This window comes from Cebus imitator, unplaced genomic scaffold, assembly GCF_001604975.1.
Source record: "Cebus imitator isolate Cc_AM_T3 unplaced genomic scaffold, Cebus_imitator-1.0 Scaffold226, whole genome shotgun sequence".
NCBI classification, from domain to species: domain Eukaryota; kingdom Metazoa; phylum Chordata; class Mammalia; order Primates; family Cebidae; genus Cebus; species Cebus imitator.
In genome coordinates, this window is record NW_016107541.1 from 1,583,778 (window position 1) to 1,601,312 (window position 17,535).

General features: G+C 38.0%; 1 protein-coding gene across 7 annotated transcripts in view; it reads right to left on the reverse strand.

The window, feature by feature from the left end:
* SEMA5A (semaphorin 5A) overlaps nucleotides 1-17,535 on the reverse strand; it is a 505,017-nt gene that overhangs the window by 100,395 nt on the left and 387,087 nt on the right. For all 7 annotated transcript variants that reach the window (XM_017496928.2, XM_037727285.1, XM_017496926.2 and 4 more), the window contains one exon: nucleotides 5,481-5,598. In XM_017496928.2, coding sequence (XP_017352417.1) covers nucleotides 5,481-5,598 — 118 coding nt within the window. The remainder of the gene's footprint in view (nucleotides 1-5,480; nucleotides 5,599-17,535) is intronic.

Genomic DNA, 17,535 nt, shown 5'->3' on the forward strand with positions numbered 1-17,535 from the left:
GCAAACTGACAGAAGAGCAGAAGATCAAACACCGCATGTTCTCACTCATAGGCGGGTGTTGAACAATGAGAACACATGGACACAGGGAGGGGAGCACTACACTCTGGGGTCAGTTGGGGGAAAATAGGGGAGGGACGGTGGGGGCTGGGGAGTTGGGGAGAGATAGAAAGGGGAGAGATGCCAGATGTAGGTGATGGGGAGGAAGGCAGCAAATCACACTGCTACATGTGTACCTATGCAACAATCTTGCATGTTCTTCACATATACCCCAAAACCTAAAATGCAATAGAATAAATAAATGGGAAAAAAAAGAAAAGAAAAGAGGTTTATTTTGGCTCACAGTTCTGCAGACAGGCCAAGAAGCATAGTGCTGGCATCTACCTCTGGTGAGAGTCCTACAAAGCTTACAATCATGGCAGGAGGTGAAAGGGGAGCAGATGTGTCACATGGTGAGAGAGAGCATGAGAGATTCCATGCTCTTTAAAACAACCAACTCTCACGTAAACATTAGAACGAGAATGCACTCATTACTGCAGAGATGGAATTCAGCCATTCATGAGAGATTTGCCTCCATGACCCAAACACCTCCAACAAGGTCCCAGCTCCCACACTGGGGATCACATTTCAACATGAAATTTGTGGGGAGTGGACATGCAAACTACATCACATGATGCATTTTGGAATAGCAACTCATTATATTATATGGTACTTTGCTCATTATTTATCCACAAAGGATATGGATGGTATTCATGCATAAATAAAGCTCTAGTAGAATCCTAACACTATGCTAACCTTGTTAAACAACATTACGATTTATGCAGGACATATAAATCAGTCTAGATATGCCAATTTAGATATTACTGATGCATTTCAAATATCTTAAACTGAGAGTAATGTTTTCAATCACAATTTTATAAGCAAACAGAACGTTAATCAATATGTCAGTAAACTACTGCCCTGTCATCTGGACTCCAGAAACCCATAAACATTTTTAAATAGGGATCACTCAGTAGAAAATAAGTCTTCTTTAAGTCCCTAATTCCATAGAAAGGTTTTTTGGGGGTACCTTCTAAAATTCAAACTCTCTGAGTAGCAGAGGATCTAAGCCACTGCCATCTTCTGAATGTGCTCCTTCCAAATCTAGGTGTTGCCAGTGTGATACTACTATGAAGTGGAACCTTGAACAGGTGATTAGGCCAGGAGGGCTCTTAGCTCATGAATGGATTGGTCGCTCTTATAAAGAGGTGTGACAAAGAAAGCTGGCTCTCTCTTGCCCTCCCACCTTCTTCTAGGTGGGACACAGCAAGAAACCCTCACCAGTCTAAGTAGTGGTACCTTGATCTTAGACATACTAGTTTCCAAGACTGTGTGAAATAAACTTCTGTCCTATTTAAATCACTCAGCCTTAGGTATTCTGTCGTAGCAACACAAATGGCCTGACAGTCATAAGCCACAGTCACTGCATGAGGTTTGACTGGAACACTAACTTTGGGAAAGTCAGTATGCTATGTCATCAGTCCAAGGTTTGTGAAAGTTTACTTGGTAGGGTCACACACAAGGGAGTCTCAGGCTGACTCACCATCATCAACATGCCTGTAACTCTTACTGCACTCAGAGTAACAGGATCTCCTGTCTTTCATTATGCAGCTTGCACTTTTATATGTGATATAAGATATTTGGTGTCCTTCAAAAATCCCTCCTCAGCTTATAAAGCCTAATTTCCTTTGGATACAGTTGTATACCTCTATAATTTATACATGTAGATGTAGGTAAAAGTGTTTAATGATTATAAACTTATCTCTGCATTTTTTTAAATTTTACCATCTCTAAAATAAACTGGCATCTTAATCCATGAGAGTGTTTTTTTTTTTTTTTTCCTTAGCAACACACAAAGCAGTGGTACACATCACAACTAGTGACTAGTGGCGTATCAGAAATGATTATATATAATAGATTTCCCCAATAAAAGTAAGCCCTTGTTCCATTTCAGTTAAAAAATAACATGGAAGAAAATAACATTTCAACATCTTTTTTAAAAAATACCTTTCTAAGTTAATACTGCTCTATATTAATGGAAATAATTTACATCTAGGTCATCTATTTCTAAGAGATAGATTTTTAGAAAGGATTTCTAGAAAGAGATGTATAGTTAGATAATATGAATTTCTCATTTTCAAAATGGTAGCCTATATAACTCAGAAATATATATGGTTTCCCTTCCTGTGTTTTGCTCAAAATAATTTACTGTCTTTTGTTGCCTTCTTTGTATATGCTTAACTTATCTAGAGTGTATCTTGATATATGATAAAATACATTGGGTGAGATGACAGGGGTAGTTTTGTGTAATGAAATCCCTGTCAGCAGAAGAAACAGACCCTGTAATGAGTGTTTTGCTGACTGAGAGTCAGAGACCACATCTCACTTCTATTTTTGAAAGCAGAGATGGTAAATGAGACAACCTTGAGACCATGGCAGGTCCTTGTTACCTTCTGACCTTACTTGAGTTTTTAACAAGTAAGGTCAGAAGGCAACAAGGACCTCAGGTCCTCTCAGCATCAGGAAATAAATTTAGTGACCACCGTCTCTTCACTTTCTAAATATTAAATTCTTCCTTTTCTTCTTTTTTTCCCCTCCTTCCTTTCTTCCTACTTTCCTTCCTTCCTTCCCTCCTTTCTTCCTTCTCTTTCTTTCTGACAAGTCTTGCTCTGTTACCCAGGCTGGAATGCAGTGGTGATATGGTTTGACTCTATATCCCCACCTACCTCTCATCTCAAATTGTAATCCCCACATGTCAAGGGAGGAACCTAGTGGGAGGTGATTGCATCATGCGGGTGGTTTCCCTTATTCTGTTTTCCTGTTAGTGAGGGAGTTCTCGTGAGATCTGATGGTTTAAAAGTGGACTTCCCCTGAACTCTGTCTCTCCTACTGATTCCTGAAGAAGGTGTGTGCTTGCTTATTCTTCAGTTTCTGCCATGCATGTAAGTTTCCTGAGGCCTCCCAGTCATGCAGAACTGTACATCAATTAAATCTCTATCCCTTATAAATAATCCAGTCTGGGTATTTCTTCATAGCAGTGTGAAAACAGACTAATGCAAGTGGCATGATCTTGTTCACCACAGCCCCAAAGTCCTAGGCTCAAGCAATCCTCCCACATCAGCCACCCGAATGGCTGAAACTACGCATATGCACCATCATGCCTAATTAGTTTATTTGACTTCTCTGTTGAGTCAGGGCCTCACTATGTTTACCAGGCTGTTCTCGAACTCTTGACCTCAACTGATCCTCCTGTCTCAGCTTCCTAAAGTGTTGGGTTTACAGGCATGAGCCACAATGCCCAGCCAATTCTCCACTTAATAACTGAAGACATATACAAGACATATATTGATTATACACCAAGTTCCTGGGTGTGTATTTCTAGCCCATGAACTCCAACCCACAAACACTAGAGCATGGAGGGAAAGGCCTCTCTGTGTTCAGAGTCCCTCAGGAACATGTTGCCTGCTGGGAACCTCCCAATAAAGATACTAATAATTACGTAATTAGTGTCTCTCAGATATATGCTAAAACAATCATGAGTCCTAGACAATAGCCTTATTGCTTAAAAAACACATCAATGATAGACTGGATAAGAAAATGTGGCACATATACACCATGGAATAATATGCAGTCATAAAAAAGAATGCATTCATTTCCTTTGTAGGGACATGGATGAAGCTGGAAACCATCATTCTCAGCAAACAGACACAAGAACTGAAAACCAAACACTGCATGTTCTCATTCATAAGTGGGAGTTAACAACGAGGACCCACGGACACAGGGAGGGAAACATCACACACTGGAGCCTGTCAGGGGGTGAGGAGCTACGGGAGGAATAACATTAAGAGAAATACCTAATGTAGATTACGGGGTGATGGATGCAGCAAACCACCACTGCACGTGTATACCTATGTAACAAACATGCATGTTTTACACACGTACACCAGAATGTAAAAGTATAATAATAATTAAAAAAGAAACACAGCTACTATCTTCTTCATTTTTATGATTAAAAATGCAAGATCAAAGATCTACAAGAAGATGTGCTTATTTTTCCAAAGAGAGTGTCTGTACTTTGGAACCATATTTCAGGTATTACACATTATGTTTTATCAAGCTGCAAAGAATGTAAAATGAGCACCTTTGTGCTCAGTATTTTTCAGAAATAGGAAGGGAGTTAGCAAAAACAATGGCTTTTTTTCTAACCATTTTCAAGAGACTTTGCAGAAAAATTGGCTTCTAAAATAATAGATCTGAAGCTACGTAATCAAGAGGACTCAAAGCTAACTCTACTCGGAAGCTTTCCAGAGCCTAGATGAGGTGATGCACACCGTTACAGTGAAGGCCCCTTGATCTCATGCCAACATTTGGGAAATGACACTGGATTGAATAGCCCCAGCCTTCCTCGCTTCATGCTGTGTGGTTTTCTGACTTTCAAGATGAAGGACAGGCTTCATGTGGTTGAGATAACCAAAAGGTAGGTTCTTTGGTGGGAAACAGGCTGACTGCTGCCATGCCTTACCGGTTCTAATGCATGGAAGATACAGCAAGGACTTCACACACCAAATGTGCCACACCTCTGTCTTGCAGAGATACAGCAGACCTGACGTGTAGAGATCAGCAGTTTTGTGAAGGCAACATGACTTATGACTTTTCAGTTATGTGGAAGTTAATAGTTGTTGTTCATATTCTATGACAACATATGAGATAATTTGAGAGGATTTGATGAAAAGTTCTAAAGACCAAAAATCCACCAAAAAAAACATAAAAAAAAAAAAAAAAAAAAAAAAAACCTCCAAATACAGGTACCTATAAATGTGGACCCAAACAAATACATTAGCAAAGGAAACCATGAAATAAATGTGCTTTTCTTGGATTCAGTCTGGCTCCCAATGCAGGTAAGTTTCTCCTCATTCCAAAGAGTCCTATACGGGAACATACACTAGGCTGTCTCTTCTAGACCCTCCTGTGACCTTGAGCAGGATCTACAGGTTGGCCCCACATGAAGGTGAAAGTAAGACCCTTTAGTTTATTTTTTTCTCATCTTTCCTTATGTCAGCCACTGGAATTACAGTTCCCAATGGAAATTTATGGGTGTGGAAGTTCCTGTTTTATTAGTGCCACAAGGGGCAAAATATTCCACACCAAACTCTGGAGGGAAAAAAAAATCCAAGAATAAAACAGAAACCATAAATTCCATTATCAAATCAAGACAGTTTTCTCTTAAGACCTTTCTCTTAAAACAGACAATAAGCCTATTACAGCATCCCATGTGTCCCTGTGCAAGCCAAGAGTGAAGTGATTTGAGAGAGCACAGACTGGGTTTATAAGAAAGGTTCTCATTTGAAAAGGTGCAGACAGCGTGACGGTGTGGTGGAGGATCACCAGGAGAGCATGGCTCCTGTGGGCGGCATGGTCAGAGGATGGAGAAGGCAGACACTCACCGGACACGCGGAGATGCTCTGTTCCCACTGCGTCATGCTCAGGCTCTGCTCCAGGCTCGTGCACTTCTTCATCACCACGTCCCAGCCACAGTAAGGGTCCTGGGCCCCAATGCAGGTGCTGGAAACACACACCAAATCGTCAACAGAAAAGCAGCTTTACCCAAGATAAGATACACAAGCCAAGGTGAACTGGTCCCTTGGCAGAGAGGTATGGGATTTCTTAGCCATGAAACCCAATGGATATCTATTTAGGCTATACACTGGAGAACATAGGTATGTACACACCCCAGTAAGTATCTAATATTAAATCATTTATATAGACATTTTGAAAAATACATGTTTTAATCTAACACACATGGCAGATTACCAAAGATGAGCCAACACGAGCAATTTGGTGTCACAAATAGTACTAAAATCAAGATTCTACAATGCTCAAAAACAGAGTAGCTATTATCACCACCACTGCCACCATTATCATCCTCTTCCTCTTTATAACGGGTATTACTTGTTGAACACCTACTGTCATATTAATTATAACACAAACTATCATAGCATGAGGACACTTACAAGATTTGATAGGCAGGTGTTGTTTTCACTTTATTTAGCATTACCATCACCATCATAACCATCACTATTACCAACACTTTATTGATGAGAAAACTGAGGCACAGAAAATTTGAGAAATTAGCCCAATGACATGCAGATACATCCAAAACCCTTCTACATGAATAGTTCAAACTCAAAAAATAGGAACATCTTCCTTTTGTTGACTGTAGCTTAAATGTATTAAAATTTTCAATGTAATAGTAGTTTCATATAGCCATGTCTATAATATCTTACATATGATATCAGAAGTATTGTAAATGGTGGATATTTTCTTTATAGCTTTGTCTAAATGAAAGAGGTCATATACTAAATGGGCATTATTGGATGAGGACTGTGGCATTTACATTATAAATACAAAGTTAGGTAAATGAGGGACGAAGAAGACAGAGACAATAGTGATGGAGACAGAAATATACAGAAGATAATGTCATGGGCACGCGGGACATTGAAACTGGGAATTCTGTGAATGAACCAAGAAGTCGGAGGTGCAGGAAACAGATGTGAGGAAAGAGAGGTAATGCCAGCCTGGAGGTGCTAATGCCCCCGTCGTAGAGGTAGGACGGTACTTACAGGGAGGGAGGATCTGTTATAAACTAGCCAAAAGTAAGACCAAAAATCATGGCTTAACCATCAACCCTGTCTGCAGGGACATAGCATAAATAAGTAATGATGAGTTGTGTATATTCATGATACAAAATAATCATTGTTAACACACCTAATGTATTAATCATATATAAAGCACTGTTCTAAGAATGTGACTTATATTTGGTCATTTAAACCCCATGACAAACTTATAAATACAGTACCTCAATCAGGCACTACATTGATTCTCACTTTGAAATGAAGAAACTGAAGGAGGGAAAGATCGATTTGAAGGCTGCACAGCTAGGGAAGATATGTTTACAGTTGATAAATCAAGTGATATACAGTAAGTTATACAAGTATCATTTATCAATTACCTAAAGAAGAGCTAATGATTTAAAAAGGGTGCTTCTCAGAAGTAGGGCTAGGTTGTGGTACAAAAAGATGTTACACAATTACCTGTTCCTATAACCTCATTAGAATTCCTTGATATGTGACCACATGCAGACATGACTTCCATTCAAAACTCAAGACAGTTACAAAAGACAAGGTGAAAGCCTATTTCCTCAATAGTTAGTAGGTACTGTTTATACTAACTCACATATTCTGCAGATATTTTATCCACATATATAAGCATGTTTGTGTGCACATATCTATATAAATACATATGTATTTTGTTATTAAGGGCAAATATGACATATATTACATATAATTGTACATAATACACACAAGTGTGATTGTACACACTCTGTCACATTTTGCTTTTCACACCCAATAATATATCATTGCATCATTCTTGTCAGTAAATGTAGCTCTATTGTATTCCCTTTAACAGCTGTATAGTGCTCTATTTCTTTGATGAACCAACATTTACTTAAATTTCCCTTTTATTATTTTCCATGTTTTATTTCCATTGGTTATTTGGGAACAGGTGGTTTCTGGTTACATGAGTGAGTTCTTTTGCGGTGATCCGTGAGATTTTGGTGTTCCCATCACCCAAGCAGTAGACAATATACACTGCACCCAATTTGCAGTCTTTTATCCCTCACCCCATCCTCCCCTTTCCCCCTGAGTCCCCAAAGTCCATTGTTTCATTCTCATGCCTTTGCATCCTCATAGCTTAGCTCCCACTTATGGGTGAGAACATGTGATGTTTGCTTTTCTATTCCTGAGTTAATTTATTTAGAATAATAGTCTCCAGTCTCATCCAGGTTGCTGTGAATGCCATTAATTAATTCCTTTTCTGTGGCTGAACAGTAGCCCATTTTGTATGTATACCACAGTTTCTTTAATCACTCCTTGATGGATGGGCATTGGGGTGGTTTCACCTTTTTGCAATTGTGAACTCTGCTGCTATAAACATGCATGTGCACGTATCTTTTTCATATAATGACTACTTTTCCTCTGGGTAGATACTCAGTAGTGGGATTGCTGGGTGGTAGTTCTACTTCCAGTTCTCTAAGGAATCCCCATACTGTTTTCCACAGTAGTTGTAGTAGTTTACATTCCCACCAGCAGTGGGAATTTCCCCTTTAAAATTATTAAATTTTCCCTTCAAAAGCAAGGCTGCTGTGCTCATATTTGCACAGATTTTCTCTGTTAAATTTTACTAATGGAACTGTTGAGTCAAAAGTAATGGGCATTATTAAATTTGCACCAACAAACAGCACAGGAGTGCCTCTCCTGCCTCACCCTGTTACACACTGGATATTATCAAAATTTTTTAACTCACCCAAAAAGTGAGTCTATCAAAAGGCTGGTATATGAAAAAAAACAGAATGTATCAATCGTCTGTTTCCATTTCTTTCACTTGTGTGTTAGGTTAAGGCTTAGTATAGGTGCATATACTTATGAAACATTTGTATTTTCTATGTGTAAACTTCCTATTCATATCCAATTCCTGATTCGATCTCTTTCATGAATCATTCACTTTATTACACGGTCATTGGAAGGGGTGATTTTTGCATTAAAAATCACCCTGAGTAATATTTTCCTGAGTAACGTTAAAATATTATAATATTATAATATATATTATAATGTTAAAATATTATAATATTATAATAATATAACAATGTTAAAATATTACTCAGTGGCCCTGAGTAATATTTTCCCTGTTTGACATCACTTTTTTTTCTGAGATATACATGTTATAAAATTTTATACATAAAATTTATGAACATTTTCCTTTATAGCATCTAATTTGTGTTCCACGTTAAGATCTTTCTCAGTTAAATCGTCCTGACTTAAAGATTAAACATCAAATATTATAGAAAGATTAAAGATTATAAAAACATCAACCCTGCCCCCAATCCTTCTGCTTCTTCTAAGGTATCATTTCTTTGCCTCCCTATCCTTTATCCATTTGAAATGTATTTTTCTTCTCCTCAAAAACAAAAAAAAAAATAAAGAATCATAAATAGATATTTAACCTAAACATCTCAGACCTCACACAAAACAAACAGATTCAGGTGTTAGAGGAAGAATAATAGATATGAGTATAGTTTCTTTTCCTTTTATTTAAATAGCATCTTTTACAAATACTAAAATTTTATAACAGAGGCTGTGAGCGTAAGCATTTTAAAATCTCTAGCTTTGGGAATATAATTCCGAATAATGTACTATTTTAACTAAGAATAATTTTGATGATCATTTTCATTGAATAAAACTTGAACCTGCATTTTTATTGTGAAAACACATAAAAATTTCTCAGTTTTCAAGATGCACAATTGATTTAATAACACTTGTTTTGTGCAGGGAATCGAGAAGATGAGAATAAATTATCACAACCAATGACTAAGACCATGAAACGTGTGCATTTTTTATCTAGGGCTCAGCAAATTCTTCCTGAAGAGCTTTGCACGTGCACTGTTGTTCTGTAGAAAAATACTCAGAGGAAGTTCCTGGCAATCTGGAGACCCTTCAAGTGCAACCCATGAGACAGACGTGGGTGGGTTGAGTGCTAAGAGTCCTTCTGCTCCCTGCTGTGACCTCACTTGCTGTGCCAAGGAGATCGGACCTGACAGTGTCCTCATCTTACTAAACTAGCCAAAAGTGACATATTTATATTTGCGGCTCCTAAGGCAAAACCTGAAATTAATTCTTTTATTGACAAAATAACATAGTGTATATTACATATGGGAATTCTCTGTGTATGATTCTATACACAGAGCAAACGTATAGTAAGGCTATACATAGAGATCATTCAAAAGGCCTGCATTCCTTTTCATGTTTCTTATTAAAGCAACATGACTAGTAGGTAAAATTAAACCTCCAAAGAGGGAAAAATTCCACAGACTCTCTAAGTTTACCCCAGACTTCCCGCGCAAAGCAGCTTGGAGACTTAAAACAAAGCCACAGTATTAGAGGAAAGCAGTTCAGCTGTTTTAAAGGAAAAGCTGTGTGTAATAACATCTCTTTCTTCTGATAATGCCAATGGTTCATCACGTTCTTAACATTACATTTATCCTTTAAAATTTTAAAACGTCTGTGCAAACACAAATGCCCATTCAATAAAATACCATGTGTATTTAAATATGATTTCCTTAAGCAAAATACTTTACACCATGGGCAAAATTCTAATGGGATCTATCTTAAGAAAATCTATCACACAATTTTATTTTTGGAAGCTGAGTCTCTTAAAGAAACTATGTGGAAAATCATATAGAGAATTTTGATTAACTGGAGCCCATAATGGGTTTCCAATTAAAGCAGCCATCTTGAAAATGGCTTTTCCACTTTGAAAATGTATTTCCTTGTATGATGAATATTTTTAATAAGTTTTAGCTTGAGTTGATTATTTCAAATTATAAACATATGTCATAGCATCATTTTGTACCCCATAAATATATTCTGTACAAATATAATTGTCAACATTCAATTTAAAAATTTCCATAATTTGTGTTTTTTGAGGCAATGCATGAAAATAACTTTATTCCAGCCTCACTCTTGAATGATAGTTTGTCTGAGAATAGAATTCCAGATTGGAAATAATAATTCCTCCTTATTTTGAAGGCATTACTTCATTGTGTTTTGCTTTTTGTGTTGCTTTTCAAAGTCTGAGGATATTCTGATTGTCTTTTTTTCTGATTGTTACATACTTTATTTATTTAGAGACAGTCTTACTCTGTTGCCCAGATTAGAATACAGTGGCACCATTTTGGCTTACTGCAAACTCTGCCTCTCAGGTTCAAGTGATTCTCATGCATCAGCTTCTTAAGCAGCTGAGACTACAGCACGTGCCTCCATGCCTGGCTGATATTTTGTATATATTATCCTGGCATTTGAAATTATCTGATTTCAGATAAAAATGTTAGTCAGAATCTAAAGATTTATTTTTTTCGAAAACACACTGCTGAGAGTATTTTTTAGAGCTAAACATATATTTGGAGGCAGGCCTTAATTCTAAAAAAAAGGGATAAATATTTATTTTCTGTTTTACCTGACAATAACATCAACATATGTCTAAATTATTTCTTTTTTTATTATTATCATACTTTAAGTTTTAGGGTATAAGTGTAGAATTTGCAGGTTTATTATACAGGTATAAATGTACCATGGTGGTTTGTCACACTGATCAATCTGTGATCTACATTAGGTGTTTCTCCTAATCCTATCCCTCCCTTAGTCCCCCACCCCTGACAGGCCCAGTGTGTGATGTTCCCCTTCCCGTGTCCATGTGTTCTCATTGTTCAACTCACATTAATGAGTGAGAATATGTGGTGTTTGGTTTTCTGTTCTTGTGTTAGTTTGATGAGAATGATGGTTTCCAGCTTCATCCATATCCCTGCAAATGGCATGAACTCATCCTTTTTTATGGCTGCATAGTGTTCCATGGTGTATATGTGCCATATTTTCCTTAAAATTTGCAATTCTTTTTGTTAGTTTGAGTAACATGAAGAATAGGTTTATTTATTAAAATATTTTCACTGTATTTCTGAAAAGTTCAGAATTATTACTGAGTACAGTTCTTCATATATATTAGATTATCTAAGTATCTGTGATTACTTTATCTGGCCTGTTAACTGTCACACTAATTATCATTAGGTGAGTTTATTTTTGATATTAAGGATTTTTGCCATTTTGTTAATACAACATCTATTTTTAAACATGGGATTTTAAAAATGTTTCAATCATGTATTGATTCAGCACATACTTATGATCACTTGCTATGAAGTCGACTTTGAAAGCCTTGGGTGTATCATGGTAAACAGACACCATCGCTGAGCTCCAAGAACTTACCATTTGGTTAAGAAAGTAAATATTAAACAATTACATTATAAATATCAACAACCAGTTGCAAAGAAAGAATCCAAAGAGCCATAAGAGTCTGGGGAATCCCCATGTCGATGGGTGGGTGAGTGTGGGGTGAGAGGATATGTATGGACTGGCATTTAATCCAGGACCAAACGGGATGAAAAGAAGTGACCCATTTGATAGGAGCCAACCAGAACAGAACATTCTGGCAGAGAGATCAGCATGTGAAAAGCAATCAGCAGGGAGAGAACTTGGAAAGACTGAAGAACTGGTAAAATGGAGACTGGACTTGGGCTGAAGCTTGAGGAGTGAAATGGGCAGAGTCCTTGGGCTCCTTAAAGATTTAGGGTTTCCTTGCAAGTGTTGCATACTTTAAAGTGCTTCTCCAATGCTGTGCAAGAGCCACACTTCAAGTATCAACATTAATTTCTATTATCATTACAATGATGGTGATAGTGATCAACGAGTCTATGAATTACCCCTTTCCTAATTCCTAAGAAAATCTGTTTCATTCCTAAGCACCATATCACCACATACTTCAAAAGCTATTCTTTTACTTTAAGAGTTGCAATTAAAGGCTGGGTGCAGTGGCTCGCGTCTGTAATCCCCGCAATTTGGGAGTCCGAGGTGGGGGAATCACTGAAGTCGGGAGTTCAAAAACCGCTTGACAAAACAAAGAAACCTCATCTCTACTAAAAAAAATATAAAAATTAATGGGGCATGGTGGCACATGCCTGTAATCTCAGGTACTCTGGAGGCTGAGGCAGGAGAACTCAGGAGGCAGAGCTTATGGTAAGCTGAGATCGTGCCATTGTACTTCAGCCTGGGCAACAACAGAACAAGAGTGAAACTTCATTTCAAAAAAAAAGAAGTTAAAAGATTTAAAAAAGAGCTGCAATTAAAAACACTATCTTGTCAGGTGTGGTGGCTCACACCTGTAATCCCAACACTTTTGGGAGGTCAAGGCTAGTGGATCATTTGACGTCAGGAGTTCAAGACCAGCCTAGCCAACATGGTGAGACCCTGTCTGTATTAAAAATACAAAAATTAGCCAGGCATGGTGGCACATGCATATAACCCCAGCTGCTTGGCAGTCTGAGGCAGGAGAATCACTGGAACCTGAGAGGCGGGGATTGCAATGAGCCAAGATCATGCCACTGTACTCCAGCCTGGGTGACAGAGTTACACTCCATCTCAAAACAAACAAACAAACAAGCAAGCATTATCTGACTAAAAAATAAGACGAAAGAAAATTCCAAGTAGACAATAGCTCTCCTGAGACATCCACAGATCCTTTAATTGGCAAATCCAACTAGAATGTTATTTTCTTTGTTTTCCTCTTCTGCAAAACTGGAACAAAAATACCTATTCCCAGAGCTGTTTTGAGAGTTACATCATGCTAGATAGTACATAAGAAAAACTTTTTTTGTGATGGAGATGCATACAGTTGTTCTAATTAGTCCCTAAACATAATTCCAAGTTATTATACACTATAGACTTCTGAGGTAGTTGAAAACATTTTGTATTGAAAATACGAAGTCCAATAATAATTCATTTTACATGCCATGATTTGTAGGTGAAATTAATGAACTAGATTTCAATTAGTGACTAACTCTTAATACTTTTCATGTATTAAAAACTACTTGGCTTATCATTAAATGACATTGATTGAATACAATGACTATTTTTCACATTTTATTTTACACTTAATATTAAATTTAAATAATTGACATATACTGGCACTAATACTAAGCATACTAAGCAAATTTTTTTAAGTTAAAACCTTAACAGGGAGATATAACATTCCAATTTTCTTGAAAAATCTGTTTCAAATTGGACAGGATTGATACATATTTTACAGTGAGGCATTTCAGGAAAATTGATAATTTAAAACATAGTGATGGGATTAGTTAGAGCACATTTGAAATAAACAAGCCAAAAGTTCTTTCTGGATCTAGGACTTGTGATTAACTTGGGCGGCCGGCTTTGGTTTCTGACCTGCTGCAGGCAGCCCCTTCCACTCCGTCATCAAGCACTGAATTCTGAGCTACTTATCTTGACCTTCTTGTGAGCTTCAATTATTGTGAACTTTTCTCTAGAACAAACATAAAATGTTTCTAGAAAGGCCAAGACTGCCTTCAGGAGAAAGCTAACGAAGGCAGCCTTTGCTATGGCTAGGATTACACTAGGGAACCAAAACCAGGACCAAGGGGGCACAGGGTATTTCAATGGGCCAACATAAACCTTCTATGGTTCCAGGATGTGGAATGGCAACCAGAAAAGGCTGTGTCTATGTGTTCAAATAAAAAAAAAAATACAGTCACTTATCTCAGGGAGAAGCCTACACCACTGGTGTTCTACATGCTCTGTTAGATAAATAGGCATAATCATAGGTACCTCCAAAGTTCACCCTCCCCCGGTGTCCTCTCCTCTCATTCAATTAAGATTTAAAATGAAAACACAATTACTTATTTGCTATATCACATGGTTTTGTGTTTTTTGTTTTTTTTTTTCCAAGAGAAACACTTCTGTGAAAGAGGTTTAAGGTCAACAGTTATGTCTGAAGAATGCAGGAGGTGTCAACTAATACGTTTTAATTTTTACTCAAAACCTTAAAGGGCAGTACATCCAGAAAAAAATGTATTACTGTGTTTTCTTATAATTCACCCATCTTAACAGTTTGATCGCAATTGAGTGGATGAGGATTAATGCCAAGGAACCTTTCTGTGGAGCACAGCCCATCCATGGAAGGAGCATTTGTCCCTGTCAGCAGGTAGTTACGGCAAGTGTGGGGTCTGTCTTGAATTTGCATTCTCTGGTGCCCTCACAACTGCTGGGCAGCTGGTGACAGTGGTGAAGAGAAGCACCTGGCTCTCTTCACACTTGGCTCTGTGTAGCCTTCATCAGTGCCTGAATCCCAGTAGCTCCTGTCTGGATAGAGACATGTTCACTCAAGACAGGGAATTATTGCAAAGCCACTCACAGATGCTCCCACTGCTCGGAGAAGGCCATGCTGACATCACTATCCCAAGCACATAATGTAGTTATGCTAGAGTTTCATGAATGTTGATTTGCCCCAACAGAGTCAGGTGAACAATTGAATGCAAGGAGCAGAATCTGGCCTGACGGGCCCAGCACCTCTCAGATAATGTGAAGTTGTTTAAAGGCAGAGCAGCAAATTCTTGGCTGCTCAGTTTGCCTTCAGTTTGGTCCAGAGACCAGGCAAAGTATATGTGGCCAAAGAAGCCAAACCACACGTACAAGAGCAATCTGTCCTTTTTACTTTCTTTTTCCCCTCTTTTTTTTTTCCTGTTTGTTCATTCACTTTTTATTTTGACTTACATCTAGGACAGAGGGAGATTTTGAAACCCAGCCTTCAACATAGTATACAGAAAGTGTAAAAGACCATTCATAGGCAATGCCAACTCAGAAGGATCGGCATGTACTGAGAACAATATTAAACCAAGGAAGGAACTACCTTGTATTGAATTCTTTTTATGTGCCAGACCCGTCACATATTCTCTCTCTAGCTCTGATAACACTCACATGGAAACAGGGCTGAGAAATGAGATACAGAGAAGCTGAATAACTGGCTATGGTCACACACCACACAAAAGCCCCATCCAGAACCACCTGAATGCAAAGCCCATGCTCTTTCCATAGGCAAACTGTTTTGCAAACATATGAGAATGGTTATTTCCTTAAGAATTCACTGGTCTATGCAGCAAATAAAAATCTCAGGAGGAGCCCAGGTGCTGCTGTTTAGGGTAACTCAGGTGCAGGGGTCTGGAGTCAAGAAAACGGTAGCAGCTCAAGCTTTCCCAGAGTTCTTCACATAACTTTAAAATTTGAGAGCTCAAAAGCAGGAGGCCTGTGGAGTAGATATTAAAGAATGGAACTTTGTCTATGATTTCTCTTAGTTAGGTTTCTCAACTGAAGTACACAAGGTTGATAATAGATTTTCAAACTTTACCCAACTGACTGACAAAAACACACAATGCCATTTAGAGGCCAAGGATATTTTCTCTTATTAAACCAGTTTCACATGTCGGTGGGCTCTTACCCACCCTGCCCAGGGTCTGGGGATGCTACTTCATGACAACACTGGAATACACTGTACCCCAGCCCAAGCCTCCCTCGAAACCCCTCTTACTAGGTCTTCCTCATCGTCCTTTCTGCCATTTCTCTACTTTTAAGAAACCGATTTATTGGTGGCATCCACATAATGTCACTATGTTTGATTAAATTTGTGTTGTATCACACAGATGTCTTCATAGGCATCGTGTAATGGCTTCAGAATAATTCAATAAGAGAACAATCCGTTCAATGGATATATCATAAGTTGATTAATTCCCTTACTACTGGAAATGGAAGATTAGATAACTGGTTATGATACAGATATAGCTTAAAAAATAATTGGACAGGAACATCAGGTGAAGAGGATAGGTCCTAGCACTTTCCATGATCAGATTTTAAAGATAAATTGAATTTTGGAATAAAGTCTAAGGTAACTCCAAGTACTTTGACTCAATTCCACGATAGATATTCAGGTGATTTTACTTATACCAGAAATTTTTATTAAACTCTGAGTCCTCTTACGGCAAGGTCAGGGATGCCTCATTTTTCATCCTATATGTAGAGCCTCACTTGGTGTTTGGCATGTATTGAGTTCAATAAACATAATATGAAGGAATTAACTACAAAAAAAAACCCCACATTCTCTAGAGATTAAACCAAAGCCAGCACAAACAAAAACTCAAGACTTTGAGATTTGGCAAATATTAAATTCATTCTGAGGGAATAATATTGACTTTGTAAAATGGGTACAAGTCAAAATGTCCTCCTGAATGTTTATTTGATTAATGACCAAATGGCTAAAGTTGTCTGGCTGGGAGACCACATGGGGACCCTCAATTTCTCTGTACACATTGTATGCTTTTCTCTTTGGCAGAGGCTGTCTTTAGGGAATATGTAATTAATAAATTTGTCAACCTATTAACTCCGCCTTTTAAAACTTTGACCTTTAGAGCAATAAATGTCCTGTAGTTATCTAATTTCCATCCTAATTTTTTGATTAGGTGTTAATTTCTTTAACTAAATGATACTATTAAAGGCTAACTGCATTAAGAATGCCCAGAAACCAGTTCACTCGGTGGAGTCAACATCTTTTTTATTTTTTCCTAGATGGCGTCTTGCTCTGTCACCCAGGGTGGAGTACAGTGGTATGATTTTGGCTCACTGCAACCTCAATCTCCTGAGTTTAAGTAATTCTCCTGCCTCAGCCTCCTTAGTAGCTGGGATTACAGACATACACCACCACAGCCAGCTGATCTTTGTATTCTTAGCAGAGGCGGGTTTCACCAAGTTGGCTAGGCTGGTCTCAAACTCCTGACCACATGATCCGCCCACCTCAGCCTCCCAAAGTGCTGGGATTACAGGTGTGTGCCACCACGCCAGGCCCAACATCATTTTCTTAATGCTCCATCTTTCCCTCTAGTTTTATAAGGCACAATTTAAAAAGTGTGATTCTTTATATTCATGCTATAATTCTTCCAGTTCCCAGATTTTCTCCTTTCCCCAATTAGTTCATTAAGCAGAAATAAAACAAACCAAA